Source organism: Polyergus mexicanus, unplaced genomic scaffold (assembly GCF_030449975.1).
Source record: "Polyergus mexicanus isolate NDT 795.1 unplaced genomic scaffold, iyPolMexi1.0 SCAF_13, whole genome shotgun sequence".
NCBI lineage: Eukaryota > Metazoa > Arthropoda > Insecta > Hymenoptera > Formicidae > Polyergus > Polyergus mexicanus.
This window is the reverse complement of record NW_027223333.1, coordinates 8090282-8114544: the sequence shown is the minus strand read 5'-3', so window position 1 is coordinate 8114544 and position 24263 is coordinate 8090282. Positions and strand designations below refer to the sequence as shown.

Here is a 24263-nt window from a genome sequence, read left to right as displayed (position 1 = left end):
TCCTAAGTTCAATTATCGTCCTCTTAATTTCTTATATCTCGCGCCGAAAGAATACGTTTAACTTGTTAATGGTTTTCTTTGTAGAACCAAACAAGCGGGAGAAGAAATTGCTTTAGGTACTGTAAGCTCCGCTATTATTTCTTCGAAATTCGTTCGATGAGACGCGAATTCATTTTGAGATTGTTACAAGATAATTATAAACATTCATTCGCAACAACTTTACTACATCTCCTCGATATATTGTATATTTTTCATCTATATCTTCTTTTAAATATATTATCAATAAATATATTTTATCAATAAAATGTCAAATCTTTTTTATAAATAATTAAACTAAATAATTAATATTTTATAAATAAGTTATTTAGAGAGAGAAAGGTAGCATATTTTTATAAAAACAAAAATTCTCTTTCAACTTTTTAATATTTATTATGATAACGTTATAAAAGTCTAGATAATATTATTACACATACAGAGATAGATAAGCAAATATTTCATTGCTCTTCCTCGCACCTCGTTTGTCACGAGAAGGAAAAATTCATCCGTTCGTTGTTAACGCGATTCGTATGCTCGTATCCGAACAGCCGCGTTGTCGAACGAAATGAAATTCGCACAAATGTATCACGGGCAGAAGCATCCTCTGAGATCTTCCGAGGTTCAGTGGCGACAATAGCTATTGTCATCTCGCGTTCGCGACATCTCTTTATCGCGATTCTAAAACGGCGAACTTTAGCATTGAGAGAACCTCTACTTCAAATAACGATCATTAAAGCGCAGAAATCTAGCATTAAAGACGAGCCATCAAGAAGTGTTGAGAAACTTTGGTAAAGATCTTCGGTACACTGTTCATTTCTGTTGTCCGTATGAACCGAGTGACCTATTTTGCGATAGCCGTAATTCGTAATACCGATAGTTCTAATTAACTTTTTTATAATTAAAAGCTGTTTTACACTGCAAAACTTATTTTTGAAATAGTTTTGTATAGTAATTGTTTTAAAATATTATTAATGTTAGTTTATTCAAAGCATATGAATAGTCAGTGCTGCTTCATTAAAGTTTCTCATAAATTCATAACTTACGTACAAAATAATGTAATGCCCCAGTATATTGTTATGTTAATAATATCCTCTGCATTGTCATTTGATTGATCACACTTTGACGTCCGCAAACGATTGATTTCTTTCGACGATGGAGTCGCAGGCGTCGACGGAATCGTCGACGGAACGATGACAGACGTAATTCAATTAGCAACGACGACGAACTCCTCCAGCTAGACCCGGTTTAATAGACTCGCTCTCGGCGAGAGAGGTCAGCCTTCAGAAAGTTTCTAATTGGGTGCTTTTAAGCGACTGGCCGACTCGAGCCGCGTTAGAACGTATTACCATTTTAAACTTACTGCCGGCGACGACGACGTAGCCGTAAAATATATGCAAATGTCAATATGGTTGATGCAAAACTAGTTGAAATATATGGCAACTTGCGGAGTATATCGAGGAAATGGTCACACAATGCTTTCACCAAAATTTATAAAAGAGCGTATTAGTGGTCTCCAAGGCGATAAGTGGTGAATTGCTAATGTCTAAATTTGCGTTTGTTTACTGTAAAGTAGATGACGAAAATTGTGGCAGAAAAAGCAAACAAAAAAGATATAAAATATATAAATAGGAAATTATATTAACAGAAAAAAAAAAAAATATATATATATATATATTTGAAATTATATTAATGGAAAAAAATATACATTTGAAATTATATTAATTAAAAACAATTAAAGAAAATTTTTCTTGAATAATAGTTTAAAAAATTTTTTCAAAACTGATGCGTATATAAAACAAAGTTAAAATAAAAACATAAAATCGTGATTTTAAAGCACATCAGTTATAATTATAGCTTTTCCTTATATTACAATAACGTGAACGTTTCTATATATTATAAGGGTTATTATAACCGATGAGCATTCATAAGTGGAATCAACAAATAATAAAATGAGCAATGCTTCAGATTCTTTCCCGGTAGCAATATTAAACATCTGTGATATTAAATAGCTGTCATTCCGTCAAGATTGCTTTCGTGATCTCTTTTCAGTATTCCAAGCAATAAGATACGATGTCGATATCTGTATTCACAGGAATCAATTTTTATTATACACGAGCTAAACTTTTTGAAGAGTTAGAACCGGGATTATTACAAAAAATTGTCGCTGCGCCGATCTTCACACAAAAAAGTTTTCTTTATATTTTTTATCTAGATTTTCGTTAATTTAATTAAAGATATTAATACAGTATAATTAATGTTATATTATAATAAATGTATCGATATATGAACTTACGTAATACGATATATATAATTGCGCGTATTTATTAAATATATATATTTTTTTAAATAAAACTTTTTTGTTATTAGAGAGACGAAAATTTAAAAAAATCTGTTTTTTAATATAGCAATTTAATATTGGATGTAGCGCTTAATTAAAATTGTTAGCAAAATTAAAAAAATATTATCCTATTAATATAGTTAAACTGATTTTTTTATAATAAATATTTTAATGAATATTTATTCTCTAAAGATTGTACGGCAATACGTCTTCTCTATATTTTAAAAGAAGTGATAAGTTTACATTATATCATTTAATAGATTATGATTTAATCAGCTAGAATACAAATGGTGGAATACTAATTATGTCGAGATTACATTATCCTAGCAGCAGCTTGGTTTCGCGCACAGTTGCACAGTAGATATTCAGTGCAACGACAATTTCCTTTGTAACTGTATCGGATTATATACTATCTTATATTCGACACACAGATGATTGCATTCTCTCTAGGGCCTGTTAACAGGTTCGATAATATCACCCTTGGGGGCTAATGGAACCGTAACTAACTATAGGATTCATACATATCCGATAGAATCGCATGAAACATGCGTATGTTATATAGTTTACGTCAAACTGGATTATAATTCCTGCACATCTTGATTTCTTATATACATATTTTACATAATTTTGTATATATACTTATATTGTACAATTATTAATCTGTACATTTTTAAAAAAAGATTTCTTTTGAACGAAGAAAAGAATATTCTTAAAATGATATAAATTCATTGTAAAATATAAGATATAATGTAATATCACAGTTAATTAATAATGATTATAGAAATTGCGTCTAAGATGTCCGATGCAATCAAGTCAATAGCTTATTTTCGATTAAATAACTTTTCTGATCAAAGGCTCGAGCACTATATTACTGAATTAGTTAACGTCGGGTCTCAAAGAGAGTTCAGAGTTCGTGGTCACGCCTACACGTTACCTAAGCACACGGTGTCTGGTCTTATCACGAGATAGCCGGACCAGCCGCACCTCTAGTCTCAATATTCAGAGAGTAGTAAATCTTAGAGTAAAACTGAACAATATATTTCAAAATATTTGTAAAGGAAAAATTTGCAATTTAATAACAAAATCTACATATGTTGTGATAACGTCAGTTAACTTTTATTTAATTAAAAAATATTCATTGATAAAGAATTTCTGTGCGTCTATCATTATCAATTTTTTATTATACAATTATTATATTTGTATCAGTGATTAATTCATGCCGCTAACTTATCGAAAAAAAATTTTTTTTTAATGTTATACAAATCGTCCTCAACATTTTGATGAAAATCAGAAATTTAATTTTCAAAATTTCCCTTTTAATCTTTGAACAAGAACACATATATGTATATAGTGTTGGAAAGTTTATTGTTATGAGCTTGAGACAATTTAGTCTCGACCTTACGGAGACTATTAGCGCTAAACATCCAATATCATCGACTTCCTAATAACGGTTTCGTTTCGAATCATTCACTGTATGTCTACGGGCGCAGAGAAACCGGCTTTAGCATGCAAAGTGTCTTAAACTTCTAAAGCGCCTTAAGCGTCCCGAGCATCTCAGATTCAAGTACCAGTAAAAAAAAATTCGACCACATCTAAAGTCTTCAAAGTGGTAAACTTGTCAGATTCATTTTAGCTCGCAGCATTGAATATGCCCGTTAAATCCTGCTTTTTCAATTCCGCGGTCTGAAATTACCAGGTCGTTTTTTTTTTTTAATTTTTATAAGGATCTAAATATTATAACGCAAAAATCAAGTTATTAAGTTTGATATATATATAGTGTATTTCGTACGGATTAAAAAACCTTTAATCAATCGTTAGGGTCGTAGTGGTAAGGGCTCGATCTTCGTATGGGCATCCGGGAATGGTGGTCGAGATCATGACAATTGCAACTGTGACGGCTACACCAACAGCATTTGGACTTTGTCCATCAGCAGCGCGACCGAGAACGGCCTTGTGCCCTGGTACAGCGAGGCGTGCTCGTCCACTCTCGCTACCACTTACAGTTCGGGCTCTACTGGCGAGAAACAGGTCGTCACTACAGATTTGCATCATCATTGTACGAGCAGCCACACGGGCACGTCCGCGTCGGCACCATTGGCGGCCGGTATTTGCGCCCTCGCCTTAGAAGCGAACAGAGATCTCACTTGGAGGGATATGCAACACATTGTGGTCAGGACTGCCAAACCTGCGAACCTGCAGGCACCTGATTGGGTGGTTAACGGTGTCGGTAGAAACGGTGAGTACTCGCCGATTTCTTGGTGGAGAAAGAATTTTTCAAGATTCTAAAAAATTGTCATGAAAAACAAAAAGATTCTTAGAATTATTAGTAAAATTACGCGATGACACGTTAATAAGTGAATTAAATCATCATATCAATATAAAAAAAAAAAAAAAAGATTTAGAAGTAACGTAATTAATAAACATTTATATTTTCTATTGAAATATTCTTTAATCTATCTATAATCAATCTATTTAATAAATCGATAATTAAATATATTTATTTAAATATATCTTCTTAGCACAATTAATTGAAATAAAAAATTGTTTAACAAAATGTCGGGCTCGCATTTTATGTCTGACAGTGAGCCATAGCTTCGGTTACGGGCTGATGGACGCCACTGCCATGGTACGTTTAGCGAGAAGATGGAGAACTGTTCCGGAGCAACACAAATGCGAAGTATCAGCGCCACACACAGGCAGGTAGGTGCTCTTAAATTGGGTTGTTAAATAAATGAGAGCAATTCCAAAATCAGTATGTCTTATTCCAAATATTGATACGTTAATAAAGAAGAAGAAAGATATGTGACAATTGTACAGAGAATCATCAACATTGAGAAAAATATTCGAAAATGTGGAGAATCAAAATTTGATTTGACTGTACAGATCATTATCTGTCCTTAAATGAGCAAACACGCTTCTCGTAGATTACAAATTCGTTTGAGCATGTCGGCTATCGTCAAATGGGCTTTATTCGCCTGAAATAGCACGTCTGAATCACGTGTAATACACCACTTGTACCGTTGAGGGTTGTAACGAGTGAGGACAGATAGCATTTTGCATTAAATGAATAGAATTTACATAATTTATAACTTTGGAGTTAAGTTTCTCTAAAACAATTAAGCGTAAAAATCTCTTGTACTCAGTTCTATGTAAAATAATTTGTTTCAAAGTAATTAATTATTTTAACACGATCTAATATTCATTTATATTTTAAAATAATATAAGAATAAAAGTCGTTTGAAAAGCAAATGTTATAGTATTTATGATTATTTTAAGATTTTTGCTTAGAAATTTTTTCATTATTCAATTTATGTACAAATATCTTTTTATTTATACAAAATAATGCAGATGATGTAATTTTAACATAAATTTAATTTTGATATATCAAGAATAAAAATGTTGTTTTTTTTTCTATTTAATTTACTATTACTGAAATAATATCACTGCTAAAAAACGGCATTCGAGAAGAGGCATAAATAATACTTGACCGAGTTAATCGAGCGATGATTTAAAATCGGCAATAGTGTATCTATAAAAATTTATTCACGTAAAAATATACTCGCGAAGAATTTTGTGCGCGAGCTTAACACTCGACCCGAATTTTATCTACTTTCTAGGACAATTCCGCCAAAGAGCCAATTGGTTCTCGACTTACATGTCAAGGAGTGCAGCGGTGTTAATTTCCTCGAGCACGTTCAGGTAAGTTGAGCACGTCACTCACAGGTGACATCACTAATTAGCGGATTTCGTGTCGGCCATGAAGCACAATGTCGAGTAATAATTTTGAGAACGATGTTTTCCCAATTGACGTTGAATCGGTAGAATTTTTTATCTTTTCTTTAAATAAAAATCAATTTATTTTTCATACTATTAGTATACTAATATTATTTTACATCGCGTCTATGGAAGAGTTAAATTATAATATGCCCCATAATTATTTCATTACATAATAGTTATTTCGTTGCACAAATTAATTTATGATATATTAATTACTGTATCTACCGATGAAGCGTAATTACTGGACCGCTTAAATCAGTTACTAAAGAAGCTAAAATACAATATTAAAGAAGTTAAATCAATTAAGTTAATTGCTCTTATAAAATTATTAGTTACAATGCAAAATATTATCTCGTAAACTCTTTTTTTTTATTTTTTTTTATTTATTTTTTTTTTTATTAACTGATTAGCAAAATTAGATATAAAAATTAAGTTATTAACGAAATATTATAACACTAATTTGAGAATTAATTAATTTTGGTTTATCAAGATGTGCGTAACGAATTGTAAGTGCTAATAATAGATACGAAGAATATACAATACATCTCCTTCTCATTTTTATAATAATGGCACAATGAAACGCTTATCGCAGGCAAAAGTATCGCTGATGGCAGGGAGACGAGGGGATCTTCAGATACAGCTAACATCTCCTCAGGGCACGAAGAGCACTCTTCTCGCCAAGAGACCGCACGATGTTTCGAAGGCCGGCTTCATTCAATGGCCATTCATGTCGGTGCACACATGGGGAGAAAGACCGCACGGAACCTGGAAATTAGAAATTCACAATGAGGGTCGATATCTCGGTAAGTTATCGCACCATATTTCACTGACGGATGTTTAATTAACGTGTGATTTAATACGCGATTAGATGATATAATATTGATTTGAAATTATCTATGTCTTTAATGTATTGGTGTTTATTGCTATTAATTAAGATTAACTAATCAGACACTAAGCATATTAAAATCAATTAATTAAATCATTTATTGTTGAAACAAATACTTCGAAAAATTATTTATTTGATTGAGTAATCCGTCGGAAAAATAAGTAAATCTTAAGAAACATAAGTAAAATCTTTTCATCTCATTCACAGTTTTTCAAATTTATAAAAAAGTCATGAAATTTTGTTGCTTTTAATTAATTGGATTTACGCAATTTTCCGATACATGAAAATTGTTTATGATATTCATAAAAATATCAGATTACAGTTTTTCAAAATATGTGGATAAAGACTATCTTTTTTAATTCAAGAGCATTAATATAGATTCATATACGTATCAAGAATTTTATGCTCTTTAATATTCTTAATGATTCTCTTGCTTCAAAGCAAATCTGTTTTTAAAAAAATGTCTTTTAATCATTATTTAAAATATACAAATCATCGTCAGATTCATACGCCTGCGAAAAATATCATACACTCGCGCGAAGCATAATCTTAGATTAGAATGTTAAAGACAAGCCTCATGGAGATTACGCCGGCATTAGACTCAGTCACCAGAGATGCCGTTCGCTGATCTAAATTTCAAATAGGATTTCACCTTGTTCGCCGTAACAATAGTTTCCAAGTGTCCAAGCAGCGCTGTCATAAGGTCACGGTTACCGAGTCCTCTGTCAGTTGCCGGTAGGAAATGCCGACAAGAAATCAGCTGATATTGACACTGATCTAGCAACTCTCTCACATCCAAACGAGTAAAATGCGCATAAAAGAAATCTGTTTCCTTAACGCACGATCGCGAAATCTCTCTTCCTATAATTGTAAAGATAAATCGCGTCACAAAGGATTAATCCATTCATACGCGTGATATCAGGGTGAAATAGCTTCTACATACCTAGCATTGCATGCACATTCTGCAATGCGATGCCGAATCGGTCGGCGGGATCGACGGTATTCTCGTAGTTCGTGTCTAGGACGCCACAGGGCTCTTACGTAAGCCCCATGCGCGCGCGTGATTACCTAAGAAGGTGCATTATCCCCGGAGGTGGATAATTGCCAGTTTCGAACATACAACAGCGCCCTACTGCAAAAGCACTCCTGCTTTACCTTTAACGGCAGATAGCAGAAAGGAGCTTCGCCGCAACCGATCTCGAGTAAGGTACAAGCGTTAAAACCACTTCGAACTGTTTCCTCGTCGGCTAATCAAGGCCGATGGCTACATAAATTTCCTTATGCGCTCCTGAAACTATATAGCGTAGAATTGTAATGCGCATCCATTATTGTATAACGACGTGGACTGTGTTTCGGGGTATGAGAGGATCACGGGATATTTCGGTCGCTCTTAAACCATCTCGTTATTTATTTTACTATCGCAAATACTCCGTGGACATATCTCGCCATCGTCCGTAAACGCGACATGCTTATACGAGCGAAAATACTTTTACAGAATATCCCCCGTGATACTACCCTAGCTTTCTCGTTAACTCTCTTTAAGACGCTGAATAACGCGTAATTTCGCGCTACGGCTGTATCGAGCTATCATTCGTTTAACGACGGATATTTAACCAAGGTGTAATCTTTTAATTTTTTTGGACGGTTTTGCCCGATATATACTACCTTTGCCTATAATTATTTAATAACACCAGTGAACATCGCATCGCATTTCTATATCTCCTTTAATCGTTACGTCCGCTTTCTTTCCGCTGCATTCTCGGACTCATGCCGGATCAGGACGCGCTACTCTTCATGAATGGGCACTGATCTTCTACGGTACTGCGACGCTGCCCGATCGGACCGAGTACGCTCTTTACAATCCGGCTGGCATGAGCATGCCCAGACGGCCATTGGTGAAACCGCGCGAGACCGCTTTTTCGAAGAACCAAAACGTCCCAACGAAGGGCAAGCAGGCGCAACACAAGTCTGATAAATCCGGCAGCCTAAGCCCGCCTTTTGTGGTGAACGCGCAGATTCAGTCTCAGAGGAAGGGCAAGGCTCGTGGTCAGCACAAGAATGGCAAGTCGGCCAACCGACCAAGCCCCAAGCCCACCGTTCAGACCTCGCGAGGCCTCAACAGAGGGCCTAATAACGTGATCGGGGACGTGCGTTTGATCACGTCGAGACCGTGCGGTAGAAGTACACCGAGCCCGATTACCAGCACGGTGACTCAAGTCATCGCGACGACGAAAACACAGACCGCGACGACGAATAGGCACAAGATCGTCGATCTGGCGACTGCCTCGCCCCTTCAAAGAGGTCTGATCTTGTTGGAGCCGCCGGCGAAAGCGGCCACGAACAAGGTCCCGGCGGTATTTCAGCATTACCCCAAGATTCAGCAACTATATCCAGTTTATGGCGGAGCTCGAGGAGTTGGTCAACAACACGCTACCAGGGCCAAAGGACTTCATTTGTTGCAGGACGACCAGTTAGATTTGAGGACCCTGCAACTGGACAAGGGTACTTAAATGTCTTCAAAGGAAAGCCGGCGAGACGCGCCGGTTGTTTAACAATGACGATCGGAAGCTAGATTTATTATATTCACGCATAAATTGCGCGTAATTACTTAGATTTAGCCGGTTTCAAATAGAGTCAGTATAATCTTTAATCCTTCAATTAAATTATATTAAATATTTTAATAAAATTTAAAATAGGCGTTAAAAATTAGGAGCTCTTTATACGTAATAGCTTAGTAGATTTTATATTTAAATGACGTAAGTTTTGAATTTAAAGAATTAGATATGAATATGTTTGATGCATGATTAAAATGTGATAATTTGTACCGAAAAACGCAGAGTTGATGAAATATCTCTACAAAGAAAAAGAAATATATATAACGTCGTGTACATAGATAATCGCAAACGCGCGCAGTGAGTAATGATAGCAATCTATATACGCTATTGTTACCCAGGACGATATTTTGTAGGATAACAAAGAGAATCGTTTCACAGCTTCCGATCGTTTCGCATTCGCTTTCACGTGTCCGCCCGCGCTACCAAGTGCAGATGCAAAAGTAGAGATGCAATATCGTGCAAAAGCCGAAGATTAAACGGATCCGTTGAAATTTGGTTTTCATATTCTACCTTTTGTTGAAGTTTTCTTTCACTGATTGCGATCGTTTCGTGTGATCACCGTTATTTTCGTCTGTACACGAGCATATTATCTATTGTTATTAATATATTGCACTTTAGACAAGCTTATTTCGCGTTATTCACGTTCTTCTATCTTGAGTTCAGAATGTTCCGCGTGGAGTGATCTCTCTGTATGTTTTACAAAGTATGATGCGAATTCTATTTCTCTTTCTTGTAATTTACTCTTCCCTATTCGAAAATAAAAGAATTCTCGATGTTTTTTACAATATTCCATTTAATCTCTAATGAAATTTGATGGGATTACTTTACGCGGAATATTTTGTATGTGTTCTAATTTTTTTTTTTTTTCTGTAGCTCGCCTTAGATATATCATAGACAATATCGTAAGTGAAATTTTATTGTTGTTATTTAATTTCTAATTATGTATTAGATAATTTAAAATAATATTGTTTGTGTTTAGATTGTAGAAATTATTAAATACTTCATTTAATATTTGATCAGCAACATTTGAAGATGTACTGCTTTATGATTTTGAAAAACACATTGCACTCTGAGACATTTCATGTCCAATTATTACGAATGGAAATGTGTATTGTATATTTGCATGATTTTGATGTGCACGAATAAAAAATAAATCTCAATACTCTTTCATTAAAATTTATCGAATCTGCGTTTATATTATGTTTTATCGTATTTGATAATACATATTTAATGTTTATCTGTCAATAAAAAATTGCCAATTTTCTGTGTAGTTATTATAAAAATTATTAATCATTTGATACATTATTTTTTCTTTAATTATAAGTTATTTGCCATTGGCATTCGTTAAACTTGAACGGGCACATTGAATTGGCATTCGTTAAACCTCTTCTCTTGTAAACAGGATATAAAGAAAGATTTTGCATAGTTTTACACTACTTCTTGCGTTAAACATTTTTTTTTTTTTTTCGTATTGCCTTTTCCTACTATAATTAAAGTTCCTTACGAAAGCGATAGTTCGATAATAGGAAAACTTATCGAGGCCGACAACAGGCGCTATGGTCTTCAATCAAAACTTCACAATGACTTGGTTATCGATGAGTTCCGTATGCAGCCTTGAGCGTATCCGTATCCGTGTGCGTCGATTATCTAATGCATTGCTCGCACATACTATCATATATCCATTACCTTTGTAGTATAGATCTCATTGTCTTTCGGAGAATATTGTGCATTTCGCATGTTTATCTAAGCGAAAAATTGTGATATTTTTAGATACACAGTTTAGAATTTTATTGTATTTATTAGTTCTCATGTGTCATATTTAGTTTTCGTGTTATCAAAAAAGTAGAATATTTAAGAAAAATTATATTATACATCTAATATTTTGTTTTCTTTATTAGACGCATTTTAGCGTATAATCTATCTTATCCTAATATTGTTATAATTTATTTCAAGAAATACTTATCTATACATGATACTAATAATTTATTTGAAAATTGTCTTTTACGTAAAGCAGCAGCGATTTAGCGAAAATTGCTCTCACAATGATGTTCGTCATTGAGCATCGCGCTCGTTATCTCCTTTCAAAATTCTTGAATTTTAGATCATCGTGTAACCGCAAATCGTTCAAAATTCAGTGCAATACGAAGAATGGTAGTGAAAACCGCTAATGCGTGCCGTGAAATGGAAAAGCCGACGCGATTGGACGAAGCCCATCATTGGCGATCGAGCAGCTTTCTCATTCATCATCATTGTTAAATCATTTCCGCCGTGATTGGAAATTTTTTTCACTCGTTTAATCTGATGGTTTCCGCTTTTAAGACATTATTATTATCTGCCTCTAATACGCGCGCGCTAACGATCCTTCAAGTCCTTACGTAGCCGGTCACGCTGTCTCGATCGACTCTTGACATTTTTATTCCCCTGCACCGTCTTTCCTCAGTCTTAGCCAAGTTCTCTCAACTCGGTCGCAAATTATTTTTTCTCGATATTTCCTGTAAAACGATAATCTTCCAATCATCGCAACCTTCTTGCGGCTCGCGTAACAGGGGTACTTTAACGACGACTTTATTATAGCCGGTAGTTTATGTCCGGAGGACGACAAAAAAATAGCACACACGAGAGTAGTCTCGTCACGAGTCAACGACAAATTGAATTCGTTTTTTTACCGCTTTAATTCCTGCTCGCTCATACGCAATCGTCGCTCGTCTCTACTTGCGAAATTCAATTTCTCCCATGAAGTGATTTTATTTGAAGCCATATATACGCTTCAGCTTTTTTGCTATGCTGTTAATAAGATAAATAAGATAATAATATTAACACAGTTTATACAAAAGCTAATCTACTCAAAAGATTTACATTTAACTTAGCCTTGGAATAAAATGATAAATAATGAATATTTTGACATAAGAATGATGAATTTTTATTATCTAGAAAACAACAATTCTATTTTATAATACATTCCTCGAATTTATTTTTTGATTGATATGCAAATTGCTGCCATATCACAATTACGTATTACAAATCAACTGACTGAGTAATTTTATGTCAACTTTTAATGATTAGTTGAGAAGACAAGAGATTTAAAATTAGTTTTTATTTAGTTTTATCTTCTCTGCAGCGAGCGATGGAAACGTACAAATGTATCTTAGCCGACGTAAAAACGATAATCGTCTACGAGTTCTTACCGTTTTCTCATTGCAAAACTCTTTGCATTTTAATTTCAACATATACATTTCGTTGTATAAATATGCACGGAGAGTCATCCTTGATTACTCGGTTATTTTTAACTCTTATTTAATCAAAACTTACAACTTCTCTTTTCTCTCTTTGTTCCCACGAGCAAACTTAGGACAAAATTTTCCCTACGGCATCATAACGCTTTATTAATTTCCCGACGGTGCCGTCGACGTTCTCGCCATCTCTTCCGCTGTCTCGCTAGTGTTTTGTCTATCCAATGAAACTTTCATTTTTACGGCGCCTTCACTTGTACGAGACTCAATACCTTACGTTATATTTGCGGACAAGGTCGCGAAATAGTTCGCGAGAAAGTGAAAAACATATCTTTCGGCAAGATATACAGATATATGAATAAAAAATTGATGTGAAATGAAAATCATCTACCAGATGGAATAATAATTATGTACGTTCCGTGATTATTTATGAATGAACGTTCCATGAAATTTATGCCCGCTGAAAAATCTGATTGAAAAATCACGCGTGTGATCTTCGCAATATTTTTTATGTTGTCGAAAATAATATGTTTAAACCCCATTCTTCAGACTTTCGTCTATGGAAATGGCTGCGAGATTTAAATGCGTAAAGCTTGTATTTCCATTCTCTGGAACCGCAGTACGTATCATAAAATCCATTACGGTTGATTGCAATCGTGTCTGCATGTGTGTACTTAACGTAAAGATAACAGGTAGTTATTATTCATGTAGGTAGTTATTATTTCATGATTGCTACATGATAAATGTTATTCTCAGTCAAATATAAGACTTTCAGTTTAGTATCTTCAAGGCTTGCATTTTTTACATCTCATCGTCTTTTTAGCCGCATATATGTATATACACTTATGTTTTTCGTTGAACACTATGATTGCTTTAAGAATACTACAAACGAAAGACAATGTTCATATATTATACAAAAAGAAGAATGTGTTGTAGAGGAAGCAATAAATTAATAATTACGAGATTCGCTTTAGTTTTTTTTTTCTTGTAAATACACATATTTTTTCTTTTGTTTCTGATTTAAATTATGTGTAATCAAGTCACTTTACGTACGATCTTGCGAACGTGATGTACTCATTAATAACTATTATCTTTAATCTCGCCAATGTAGCCGCCGCTGTTGTTTCAGCTACACTAAAGGAGTGGAAGATGATGTTCTTCGGCACGGAGACGTCGGTGGAGGTGGATGACGAACTGGACAGGGACAAGCCGTTGCCGCCGATGATTCATCAGGACGTAATCCAAAACAATGCAGCCCCGGACAATGTCCGACACAACGCCGTAGACACTGAGGGCGATCCGTGGACAGGCAGCCAGCAGGTGGAGCGGGTCTCTCATCCGGAGGTGCAGAAACCTACGACGGAGAATCAGACGAGCGGCTGCGCTGCCCTTGAGCCTGGGGGCAGCAGGTGCCTAGGTGCGTGCCTCATACTACTTCTTCTAGCCTACCTGACCGGCGTGCCCGACTGGCGGGAGCTGATCACCAGCTGGCCAGCCTCGACGGACAGTCGGAGCGAGTCGGGCGCGGAACCGGATCGGCTGCTGATCGCGGCGACGAATAACGTCGTTTCGACGACGACGTCGTGGACCAGCGACGTGACGATGCAGCGTGTTTCGGCGGTGATAAATCGCTTGCCGGAAGCACGCGGATGTTCATGATGATAACGGGTCGCGTTCGGTCCTGCGAAAGCTCGCGATCCGATCCTGTGACTCGAGCCGAGTCACCGGGGGACTCGCGATAGCGGCCGTCGACGACGTGTGCCTGATGCGTTCTTGTGATCCGTGTGACTTTAATGTATTTGTGATGCGTGTACGTGCGAAGGTAAGGTGTCGCGCGAAGGTGGAAGGCAGGGAGGACGAAGGAAAAACTCTCATTCCTCCTCTCCCGGTGCTATTATCTCGAGGAGAGATCCGGGAAATTCTTAATATTGGATTGTCGTCCGTCCTCTGTCGGTCTGCGTTAAAAGCGAGGGATGCATGTTAGATGATGGACATTGAGTCCGATGATCCCGTTCACACCCCGTTGTAGCGTTCCTCTCGTCGATAGCATGATTTCTTCGCTGACGCGCATCACTAGGTTTGGCTTTCCAAATTCATTTGTGTCATGCGAGAAAATGTGTAAGTCTCTTCTGGTCGACACGATACATCCCGGAGGCTTGCGCCATGACAACGCTCTATTAGAGAGGAGCGTCGATGTGACGGATTCGATTGATTGAAATTTGTCACCGGGGGGGGGGGGGATAGGACTCTCAACAAAGCTACGAAACAGGAAATACGCGATTCCATTTTCAGGTGTATGATAAACTCTCGATTTTCCGTCAAAAAAATTTGTTTCTAAGTTTTGAATTTTGATATATTTCCCAATTAAGCTTTATTAAAGCGATTATATTTTTTATTATTTACATATTTCATTGTATTTTAGGCAAAGAGTATGTAATAATGGTTATGTATCTTAGAGAAATTTCAACAGAACTATTGGACAAAAGAAATTTATAGGAAGCTTTATGCAAGACACACAGAATTGTTGACATAAAAATCTCGCGGAAAATTCAACGTTATAAGTTTGCTTAATGGACGCAAGCTTATATGATTTTTTGCATGTTGTTCGACTTGTTAACATCGTTTCTTACGGTATCTTTCGTGGCGAACTTTTCTCTAAAGTAATGCAATATTTCTTTGGTTACGAGACAAGTAAGATAAACGCCTAGTAGATTCTACAAAAAGCAACTAAAAATAAATAAATAATATTTAATATTGCAATAAGGATGCGAAAATCGAGAATTCATCATTTTTCAAACGCCTTTCTGACTCTATAACAATCACAGCAGTTACAGCCGTAACTCTACGGACATGCTTGTAAATATATGCAAAACGTATTTATTATACTTCGCGGAGTTACGTGCAATCTTCCGAGCAGTTTTGAGAGCACTGGCACTTCCGTGGCATTTTCTTCCTCCATGTTGAATGGAGCAGAAATGGATAAACGAGACGAATGTTTTGACAAATACATTGTGAAACTGCTTGATTTTTTACATGATAATCCGACGGTACCCCCATGATTATATCTGATTTTACAACCGTGTATTCGCATTTCTATTCGACATGTTCGGAGAAATGGCGTGTTATCATTTTTAATGTTAAAGATTAGTTCTGTCTTTTCCATTGAAACTGTTTTTATTCTTGTTTCATATTAATTGTATGCCGCATTAATTAAGTTTCTTTAGAGAACGAGAAACAAGTTTTCTTAATTTTATTGAAGACTATCGAAGAATATCGAGGGAAAAAACTTGCACAGACGATATATATAATGTGACATACATAAATGTGATACGATGTATTCTATGCCCAATTTCGGTCAAAGCCGACTATACGTGACAATGTTTCCGTTTCGCATATATGACTTTCCACATGAAGCTTTTGTACGAGATAAAAATGTGACAGGGAATCATCGCGCAACTGCCATTAGCGAGACCTGGCGCGTCCAGCCTCGCATTCTGTCTCTCCTGGAAAAATCGCCTCGCGTAACTTGTAATACACCCGATATAGCTACAATACACTTTCGTCACATCATCGATTTTGATCGACGGAGTGTCCCTAACGTGTTCCATGGAGACGGAGGGAGACAGTTTTTCTCTCGCTTCTCTTTTCTTCCACTTCTCTCTCTCTCTCTCTCTCTCTCTCTCACACTCACTCCTCCCTCTCTCTTCTACATACATTTATATGCATGATAATACACAATCTTTCTCCTTTCTTACTCTCTGTTTAACTTTCTTTGTCTTTATTTCCTTGTGTGTCAGTCTATGTTCCTTTTCCAACAACATCTTCAACATCCGACTACCAGTTTTATCTCGCATTCTGTTCTGAACCTTCCTCCACGCTTCATAAGCACTTTGTGTCCTTCCAAAAGAGTATTCGGTAAGCTATCAACACTGCCGAAACTAGAAGCTACAGGGAGGTTCTCTGGCTGCCTATGTAAACAGTTGGGAACGGAGTACATGAGGCCGCGTGTGGATTTTGGGCGCACCCGGTTAAACCCCGAACTGTATTAAGATGACCGTGTTTCTAGAAATTTTTATGTTGAAGAGTAATACGGTTTGTTTCTAACTACAAAATAATATTTATGGTACGCACATGGCAGACAGTGTGTAATTTTTTTATCAATTTTAATATAAAATATAAATTTTGAGAAAAATGTGTGAAATTTTGCGAACATATTCCGACAGTAAACAATAAAAAGCAATCAATGAAACATTCTGGTTTATTACTCTTTCTCTCTCTCTCTCTCTCTCTCTCTCTCTCTCTCTGTTGGAAAATTTTTTTTATATGTATAAATATACTATACACGCGCGCGAAAAAGAGAATCTAATTTTTAATGCTTCTTTTTTTGGGAAAAAGTTGAATCATCGGAATAGTGTCGCTCATTCGTGATTCACATTCGGCCTCAAAAATTACAGTTATATCAAACTTTCGACACAAAACTTGCTCAAAACCTTGTTAACTATAATAATGAAAAACCACATGCGTGTTGATCCACAGGCACTTGCAGGTAATTAATCGATACGCCCATAGCGCTTAGCTAACTTGACGTCGATAAGAATGCCGCGACATTAAACGACCCGATATTTTCTGAACAATTTTTAGACACCATCGTTTTGCTCAGAAGAACATCGATAGACACCGGCAGATACGTTCTATTGTGAGTTTAAAGCTGATCGCGCGCGCTTTATAGGAATTTCGATTGCGGGGATAAACGGAAAACTCGATGAGAAAGCTGAACCTTCGCGGCGAATTGATGGAGCGATTTTTCTTTATCGTGAAACGATCGTCAACGAGTTATCGAGTCGGAAAGAAGTTTTCACCAGCGAGAATGCGAGGATTCGTTTCTAGTATTTACGATTTATATCGTGGTGCAGAATCCAATCATGTTCCCTCTCGAAAGTTGCAGGCCACAAATCAGAAGTTAACTGCAAAATCTGCGCACGACAGGACAATCGAATCACAATCAATACAGTGTTACTTATATCACGATATCAGGTAGAAATTAAAAAAAAAAACAATTTAATTAACAACAAAGTTATATATGAATTCCCTCCTACGTTGCTATTTCTTCATCGAGAAATCATTAAAATATATCAATTAAATCAGGCAATAAATTAGCTTCCACCCATATTTTTAAAGTTCGCATACGATTTCAATTTGATTAACATTTTGCAAAAATCGTATATGACGATACGATCGTTATCGTTCCATATGAAATTTTCGTGACGCATCGAAATTCTGAAAACCGAACAACCGTTCAAAAAAGGGAATATCGAAAAGGGAATATGGTTGCGAAATTTAAATTATTGACGTTACAGTCGCAATACTAAATGTCTCTTTCGGAGTGGCGTTCTGCAAATGAAACATTTGTGATTTTTCGAGATGCACTGGTACTCTAACAGATGGCTTTCGAATGCAATCGCACGCAAAAAAAAAATAAAAAAAAAAAATACTCTCGAATGTATTAATTCCAGGAGATTCGATAATATTATCTCGGTCGAGAGATGTAAAAATCGGTCAAATGCTTTTGCATCGTGTACACTCAATTTTGAAATTAATACCCATCAAACAAATTTATCTGGTATTGATATACTAAATAGAAGGTAAAAGAAGAATTTTATTAACTTTATTTTATTTATATACGACTCAGAGATACGAAAATTAAAATATTTGTTATTGTAGTAATAATTCGAAATTGTAGCATAATCAGTAACGAAAAAATTTCCTGTGTTTTAAGATTTAATAATATAATCAACTTTTACCTGTATAAATTAAAAAACATTGTTACTCTGACCTTAAAAGTAGAAATTTTTCTCTGTTTTACAGTACCTGTGTTTCAGGAATAATTATCGCGCTTTCTAATTTTTATATTTTATAATTAAAATCGATGCATTATTAGAGTGTGTTTTCGTATATTCACGCATTATATCAACACACGTTTAAGTACGTCGACCTGTCTTTAACGGTACTCTACAGCCTTCACGTGTTAGCAATTTTTGATTGAACTTTATTGTCTATTGAAGAAACATAAGGCGAAAATTAATCACTGCCAAAAAGAATGTTGCAATTCCAATGATACGGATGAGATTAGACTGAGGAATATTGGACCGCTTCGAAATCATGTTACATTAGGATGACAATTAAATCTTTGTTCCTTAGAAAGTGGAACGTGTGCCAAGTACTATCCTAGTACAATATTTCTCAGTGGATGGAAATACAATATATAGAAAAGATATTTAATACTTTCAGTTCTCTTTTTCATCGAGAGAGAAAAAAAGCGACTACAAAATCAGTTTTTTATAGAGATTGTACGGTATACATTTTTTATACGAATAGATAAGATCTTTCTGCCAGTGATCGATATAAGGGAGAAAATCCAAATTTTATAGTGGGAGAACGGAAAATCGTGTTTACCGCCGATACGATTTTCAGAGGTCTCTTTTATACTTTATGCGAGCTCTTTCTTTGCACGCCTGCGGGTGCAGGAAAGATCCAAAATTTGCATAGAGAATCGGATATATACATATTTTATTCCTCGATATCGCGCTTTCGATAGTATACTTTTTTATGTTTTTTATATAGTATCCAAACTTTGATAATACTTCGAATAAAAGATTTACGTATAAATGAGACAAATTTCTATAATTAAAATATGATTTATCATTTTTTATTGTATTATTTTAATTTTATCAAATTGATATAAAGATATTTTTTCTTTTACGTCTAAAAATATTGTCTTGTGTTTTTTTGTAAACGGTCGGTGCTGTTTAAAACTGATTTCACCAAGTCTCCAGCATTCGTGAAGTTTCTCTTTAATCAAAGATTCGTTTCTTGCAAAGTAAGACGGAGGAAAAACATCGTATCGCGGGAAATATCGAGAGAGCATTCTCTGATGTCGTTTGAAGCGACGGAAGGCAGACTGAGGTAGGATGAAAATTCAAAGGTGGATTGATTCGTGGACGAAGATTTTCTGAATTTTATCTCTGATCAAAAGAGCAGCTCGGTCAGCATTTTATGAAATGTCCCATTCGGGAGAAAATAATTTTAATGACTGCACGAATGAAATAAAAAATCTGACAGAAGAAATATTTACACTGTAATCTTCATTTTACGTTTGCGGACCGACTGCGAGATATAATTTGACAAATTCATAACATTAGCTGACTTTATGCCATTGAAATTATCTTTATAATTATTAGAATTTAATTTTCGCCGCCTTAAACGATTAGTAAGGATCCGCTAAATTACATTTTTACATTAATTTTGAAAGAGAATTTTTACATGAGATATACTGAGTTAAATCCTTTTAATTACAAAAATAATATAATATATATATATATATATATATATATATATATATATATGCAAAATATATTTTGAATTAAATTTGAATTAAATATTAGGTAAAAATATTTAATTTTAAAAGTAATGAATTAGATTTTTTGTAATTTGTTTTAAGATAAATACATTTATCTTTTTTATAGATCTTAATTTTTTTATATTTTTAATATCGGACGAAATCGATAGATAACCAAATAAATTTTTCGATTGAGACCAACAGAGGATTTCCGCGTATTTTAAATTGCATGTGTACATGCGTGAGATTGTGATTCGATTTCCGAATATTCGGTACATCAATGTACATCATCCTATATGTTCATTCACATCTGCTTCTGCTATTTTTTTCTTTTATACTATTTTCGTTTCTATTTTCAGTTTTGTCATGAGTAATATTGTAAATCGATTGTGATAAATAATAAGCACATATACTCTCTCTTTCTACTAATTTCCTATGTATTATTTTGCATTGTTCACTTTCTTCAATCACTTACATTATTTTCAATCTTGATATCTCTGTAGTTTTTATTTCAAGAATGGTTCCTCCATAATCATAAGAATCCGCTCTTAATTCTTTCAATAGCCACGATTGTTTGGTATAAATTGTACAATATATTTTTAGAAAATATGTTAGCGCACAGTTTAAATATGAACATGCATTGAATATGCTATTGAAAGAACTTATATCGATAACATATTTATATGTTCGTTCATATGAATGATATGATATGTATAGCGGCTGTATTAGTTTGTTACACATTGTGATTTTATTATTACATTTCATATCATTATAAGCGGATGCTGCGTATTTGTCGCTGATGCTAATAATTATTATCATTCTCGAACAGAATGTCAAACTGTTCATGCACATATCATTTTAATCCAATCGCTGGATGCTGTTCTGTGAAATTAGCGTACGCTTATGAAGTTTGTTTCTCATAATCACCATATTTCAACATTTAATTTACAAAACGTTATGCACAGGATGGTCTATGAAAAAATTATTTTTGATTTTTGGATAAAATAACAAAACTTTAAAATTTTTTTTTAATTACTAAACATTGACTTATATATAAATAAGCGAAAAAGTAATATTTTTACAACATGTTAATTACATTTAAATATATAAAATGATATGATAATATGTATATATAAATTTACACCAGAAAGAAAAAATAATAATAATTTTAAAGATATATAATAGTTTTCAAATATATAAAATTATATAATTATTTTAATTTAAAGTCTAAATATATTTTTCCATGGGCCAAACTGTAATTCTATAAATAATCGAAAATAAGTTAAAACATTGATAAGAAAAATGCCATTATCATTGTGGCGTCTTAAATTCAATAATTTTTTTAACTAGTGAATTTAAGATGCAAATTAATTAGTCTATATATTTATACGTATTGTGACTTATAAATGTACTTAGGTAGATAATCTCTGTTCTCATATACAAAGAGCGAAAAAATAAATGATTATTTTTTTAGCTGGTACACAATTAGCCAGCAGAATTCGAGGTATATATATATATTTTAAGTTGATTTTATCAAAGATCAGGCTTAGGCTCCTCTCTCAAGTAATTAATATGTTTAGTCATCTCCACAGCGACGCAAGATTCGCACAGCATTTGTCGATATCTGTAAAAAATTTGTGGTAGCCTTCAGTTAAATTGTACTTATGCATCTTAATTGATTAAGCGAAACTTTCGCGGATATCTATAATTAAAAGCAAATATGCTTCCATATATTGTAGATGCATCTTCCGCGCTATATATGCATCTATTTATTCGCCATTTGGTACTTAAAATAAAGTGAGTTTCATCGTTCACGTAATTTGCACAATTCATTCAAATTAATCATCGATTCTTACGAAGTTTCTTTTCATCGCTCTCTTTTCCTTATTATACAAAAAATATAAATGTAGCAATAGAAAGAGATGAGAATATGAACCCTAATGTATTGACTCTTCGAGGATCTCGTCGAGCTTCGTAAGGTTCTTTACGAGAGAAAAAAAAAATTGCGGAACGCTACGTGATTCTTATTATTAACTTATATAACTTGCACCGCAACTTGAGAATGTCTTAACCACGATTTTTCGATTAAGCCGCGATTTCGCAAAGTGACACCTGTCAAAAAGCCCGAAAGGCATAACGAAGTTTCTCCCACGTCAGGAATAAAATAATAAAAAAAGGAATTTCCTGAGCGAGTCGATTAAAAGGACCGGTGACTCTTCACGACGAACCTTCTTCGATGCGTAAAAAATCTCGTTTCTATTTAAAAAATAAAGATGAAAGTTGTATCGAGAGTCGGCGAACTGTTCTAGATTACAAGAGAAAAATAGAAAGAGAGAGAGAAAGAGAGATAAATTTATTATATGCTCTAGAATGAGATCCCCTAAGAGAGCAAGAAAGAAATATAAAGATCGAGAGTGCAAGATGAAAATGAGAGGGAGAGAGAGAGAGAGCGAGAGTGTGTGTGTGTGTGTGTGTGTGTGTGTGTGTGTATGTGTGTGAAAGAGAATGAAATGAAAGACAAAATGAGAATATGAGAGAAAAAATGAAATTACGAAAAACGAAAGTACAGACCGATTATTTATATGTATAGCGAATTTCAGTTTTAAGAATAAGAGTCAATTATATTAACCAATGTGAGGGGGTGTCGGTTTTTGAGAAAACCAAAAAAAAAAATTGATATAAACGTGGATACTACAAGTAGTACAAGGAACTTTGGATGTGTATTTCGATTCGTTCAGGTGTGACGTATCTTCCAAAATGTACAATACCTGCGACATCGTGTCGGGACAGCATCAGTCTTCCGATAACGAGAATGTTGAATTTTCATTGTAATTTTATTTCAGAGTTTTGGTGAGATTTATTGCATGAATGATGATGACACTATCATTGCATATTTGTTGTAGCATTACTTTAATTACATTAGATCATACCGAACAAATTAGCAAGAACATTCTCTATTTTTTATTATCTATTATATATTTCTTATTATCTATATATCATCTCACGTAAAACGTAATATAATTGTGATTTAATATATTTTGATGTTTCTCGCACACAATTAATCTTATCGAAAGAAGATACTAGAGTTACTTCTGTGTATCATTGTACCTCTAAATTTTCTTTTCATATCGATGTTTCATGAATTTTACAGCAAGCATTACTTAATTTAATTTAGCTTGCGCAGAAAATGTGACCATGCAAGCTTGACTAGTATTGCGAGAAAATCGATTTTTCGAAATTAAATTCCATCAAATCGTTTAGATGAGTAATTACGGGCAAGTCGACGTTTAACATTCGATGCTGTACGCCACCGATTTCACGTGGTACAATCGCGACAATAATTCACATTATACGACACAACGTGCGTCTCTCACAGAATCGTTGTGTGAACGTCGACGGAAGGAAATGTCTAAATCGAATTTTCATGATTGAAAGAATTTGAGAAACCTTTAATGAATTTTGTGCAATTATTTCGTTTCAATTACATTTTACCTCAAATATTACGTTAGACGAAATTCTAATTTCCGAAAAGACGTTTCATAAATCACAGTGACAATTTTACTCATGTTTTTTAATCCATTTAAAAAATTTATTTCCGTCTTAGGAAGAAGATTCTTTCCTTCATTAATCTTAATTCGAGACGTCAAGGAACTTTTCAGCTGCGTTTCTTCGTACTTAACACAAATTAGATTATTTTATAAATAATATACTTAAAAATAAGAATCATGAAAGTGAAGACAAAATGCTTTTTCTAAAAATTTACATCCATGACTGATCTAAATAAAATTTCGTAGGATACTATTTTTCTTTAATATCATACTTGTATGTGTGAAAAGTCAATATGATATGCAATGCACAAAATGCAATATACATAATTATTTTTTAAATGTATATGTATACATCTAAACTATTATTATTTGAATTATAATTATATCTAAATTACCACATTCGCAAACGCAAGATCTCAGATCTATTCAATCGGAAA

General features: G+C 34.4%; 1 protein-coding gene across 2 annotated transcripts in view; it reads left to right on the top strand.

Annotated features, from left to right (window-relative positions):
* The window catches only part of LOC138938911 (furin-like protease 1), a 200801-nt gene that overhangs the window by 167911 nt on the left and 8627 nt on the right, over window positions 1-24263 (top strand). The window contains exons 7-12 of one of the 2 annotated variants that reach the window (XM_070306315.1): window positions 4193-4610; window positions 4957-5074; window positions 5992-6073; window positions 6744-6954; window positions 8817-9539; window positions 14012-14299. In XM_070306315.1, coding sequence (XP_070162416.1) covers window positions 4193-4610; window positions 4957-5074; window positions 5992-6073; window positions 6744-6954; window positions 8817-9539; window positions 14012-14299 — 1840 coding nt within the window. The remainder of the gene's footprint in view (window positions 1-4192; window positions 4611-4956; window positions 5075-5991; window positions 6074-6743; window positions 6955-8816; window positions 9540-14011; window positions 14300-24263) is intronic. The other variant, XM_070306314.1, reaches the window with a different exon arrangement.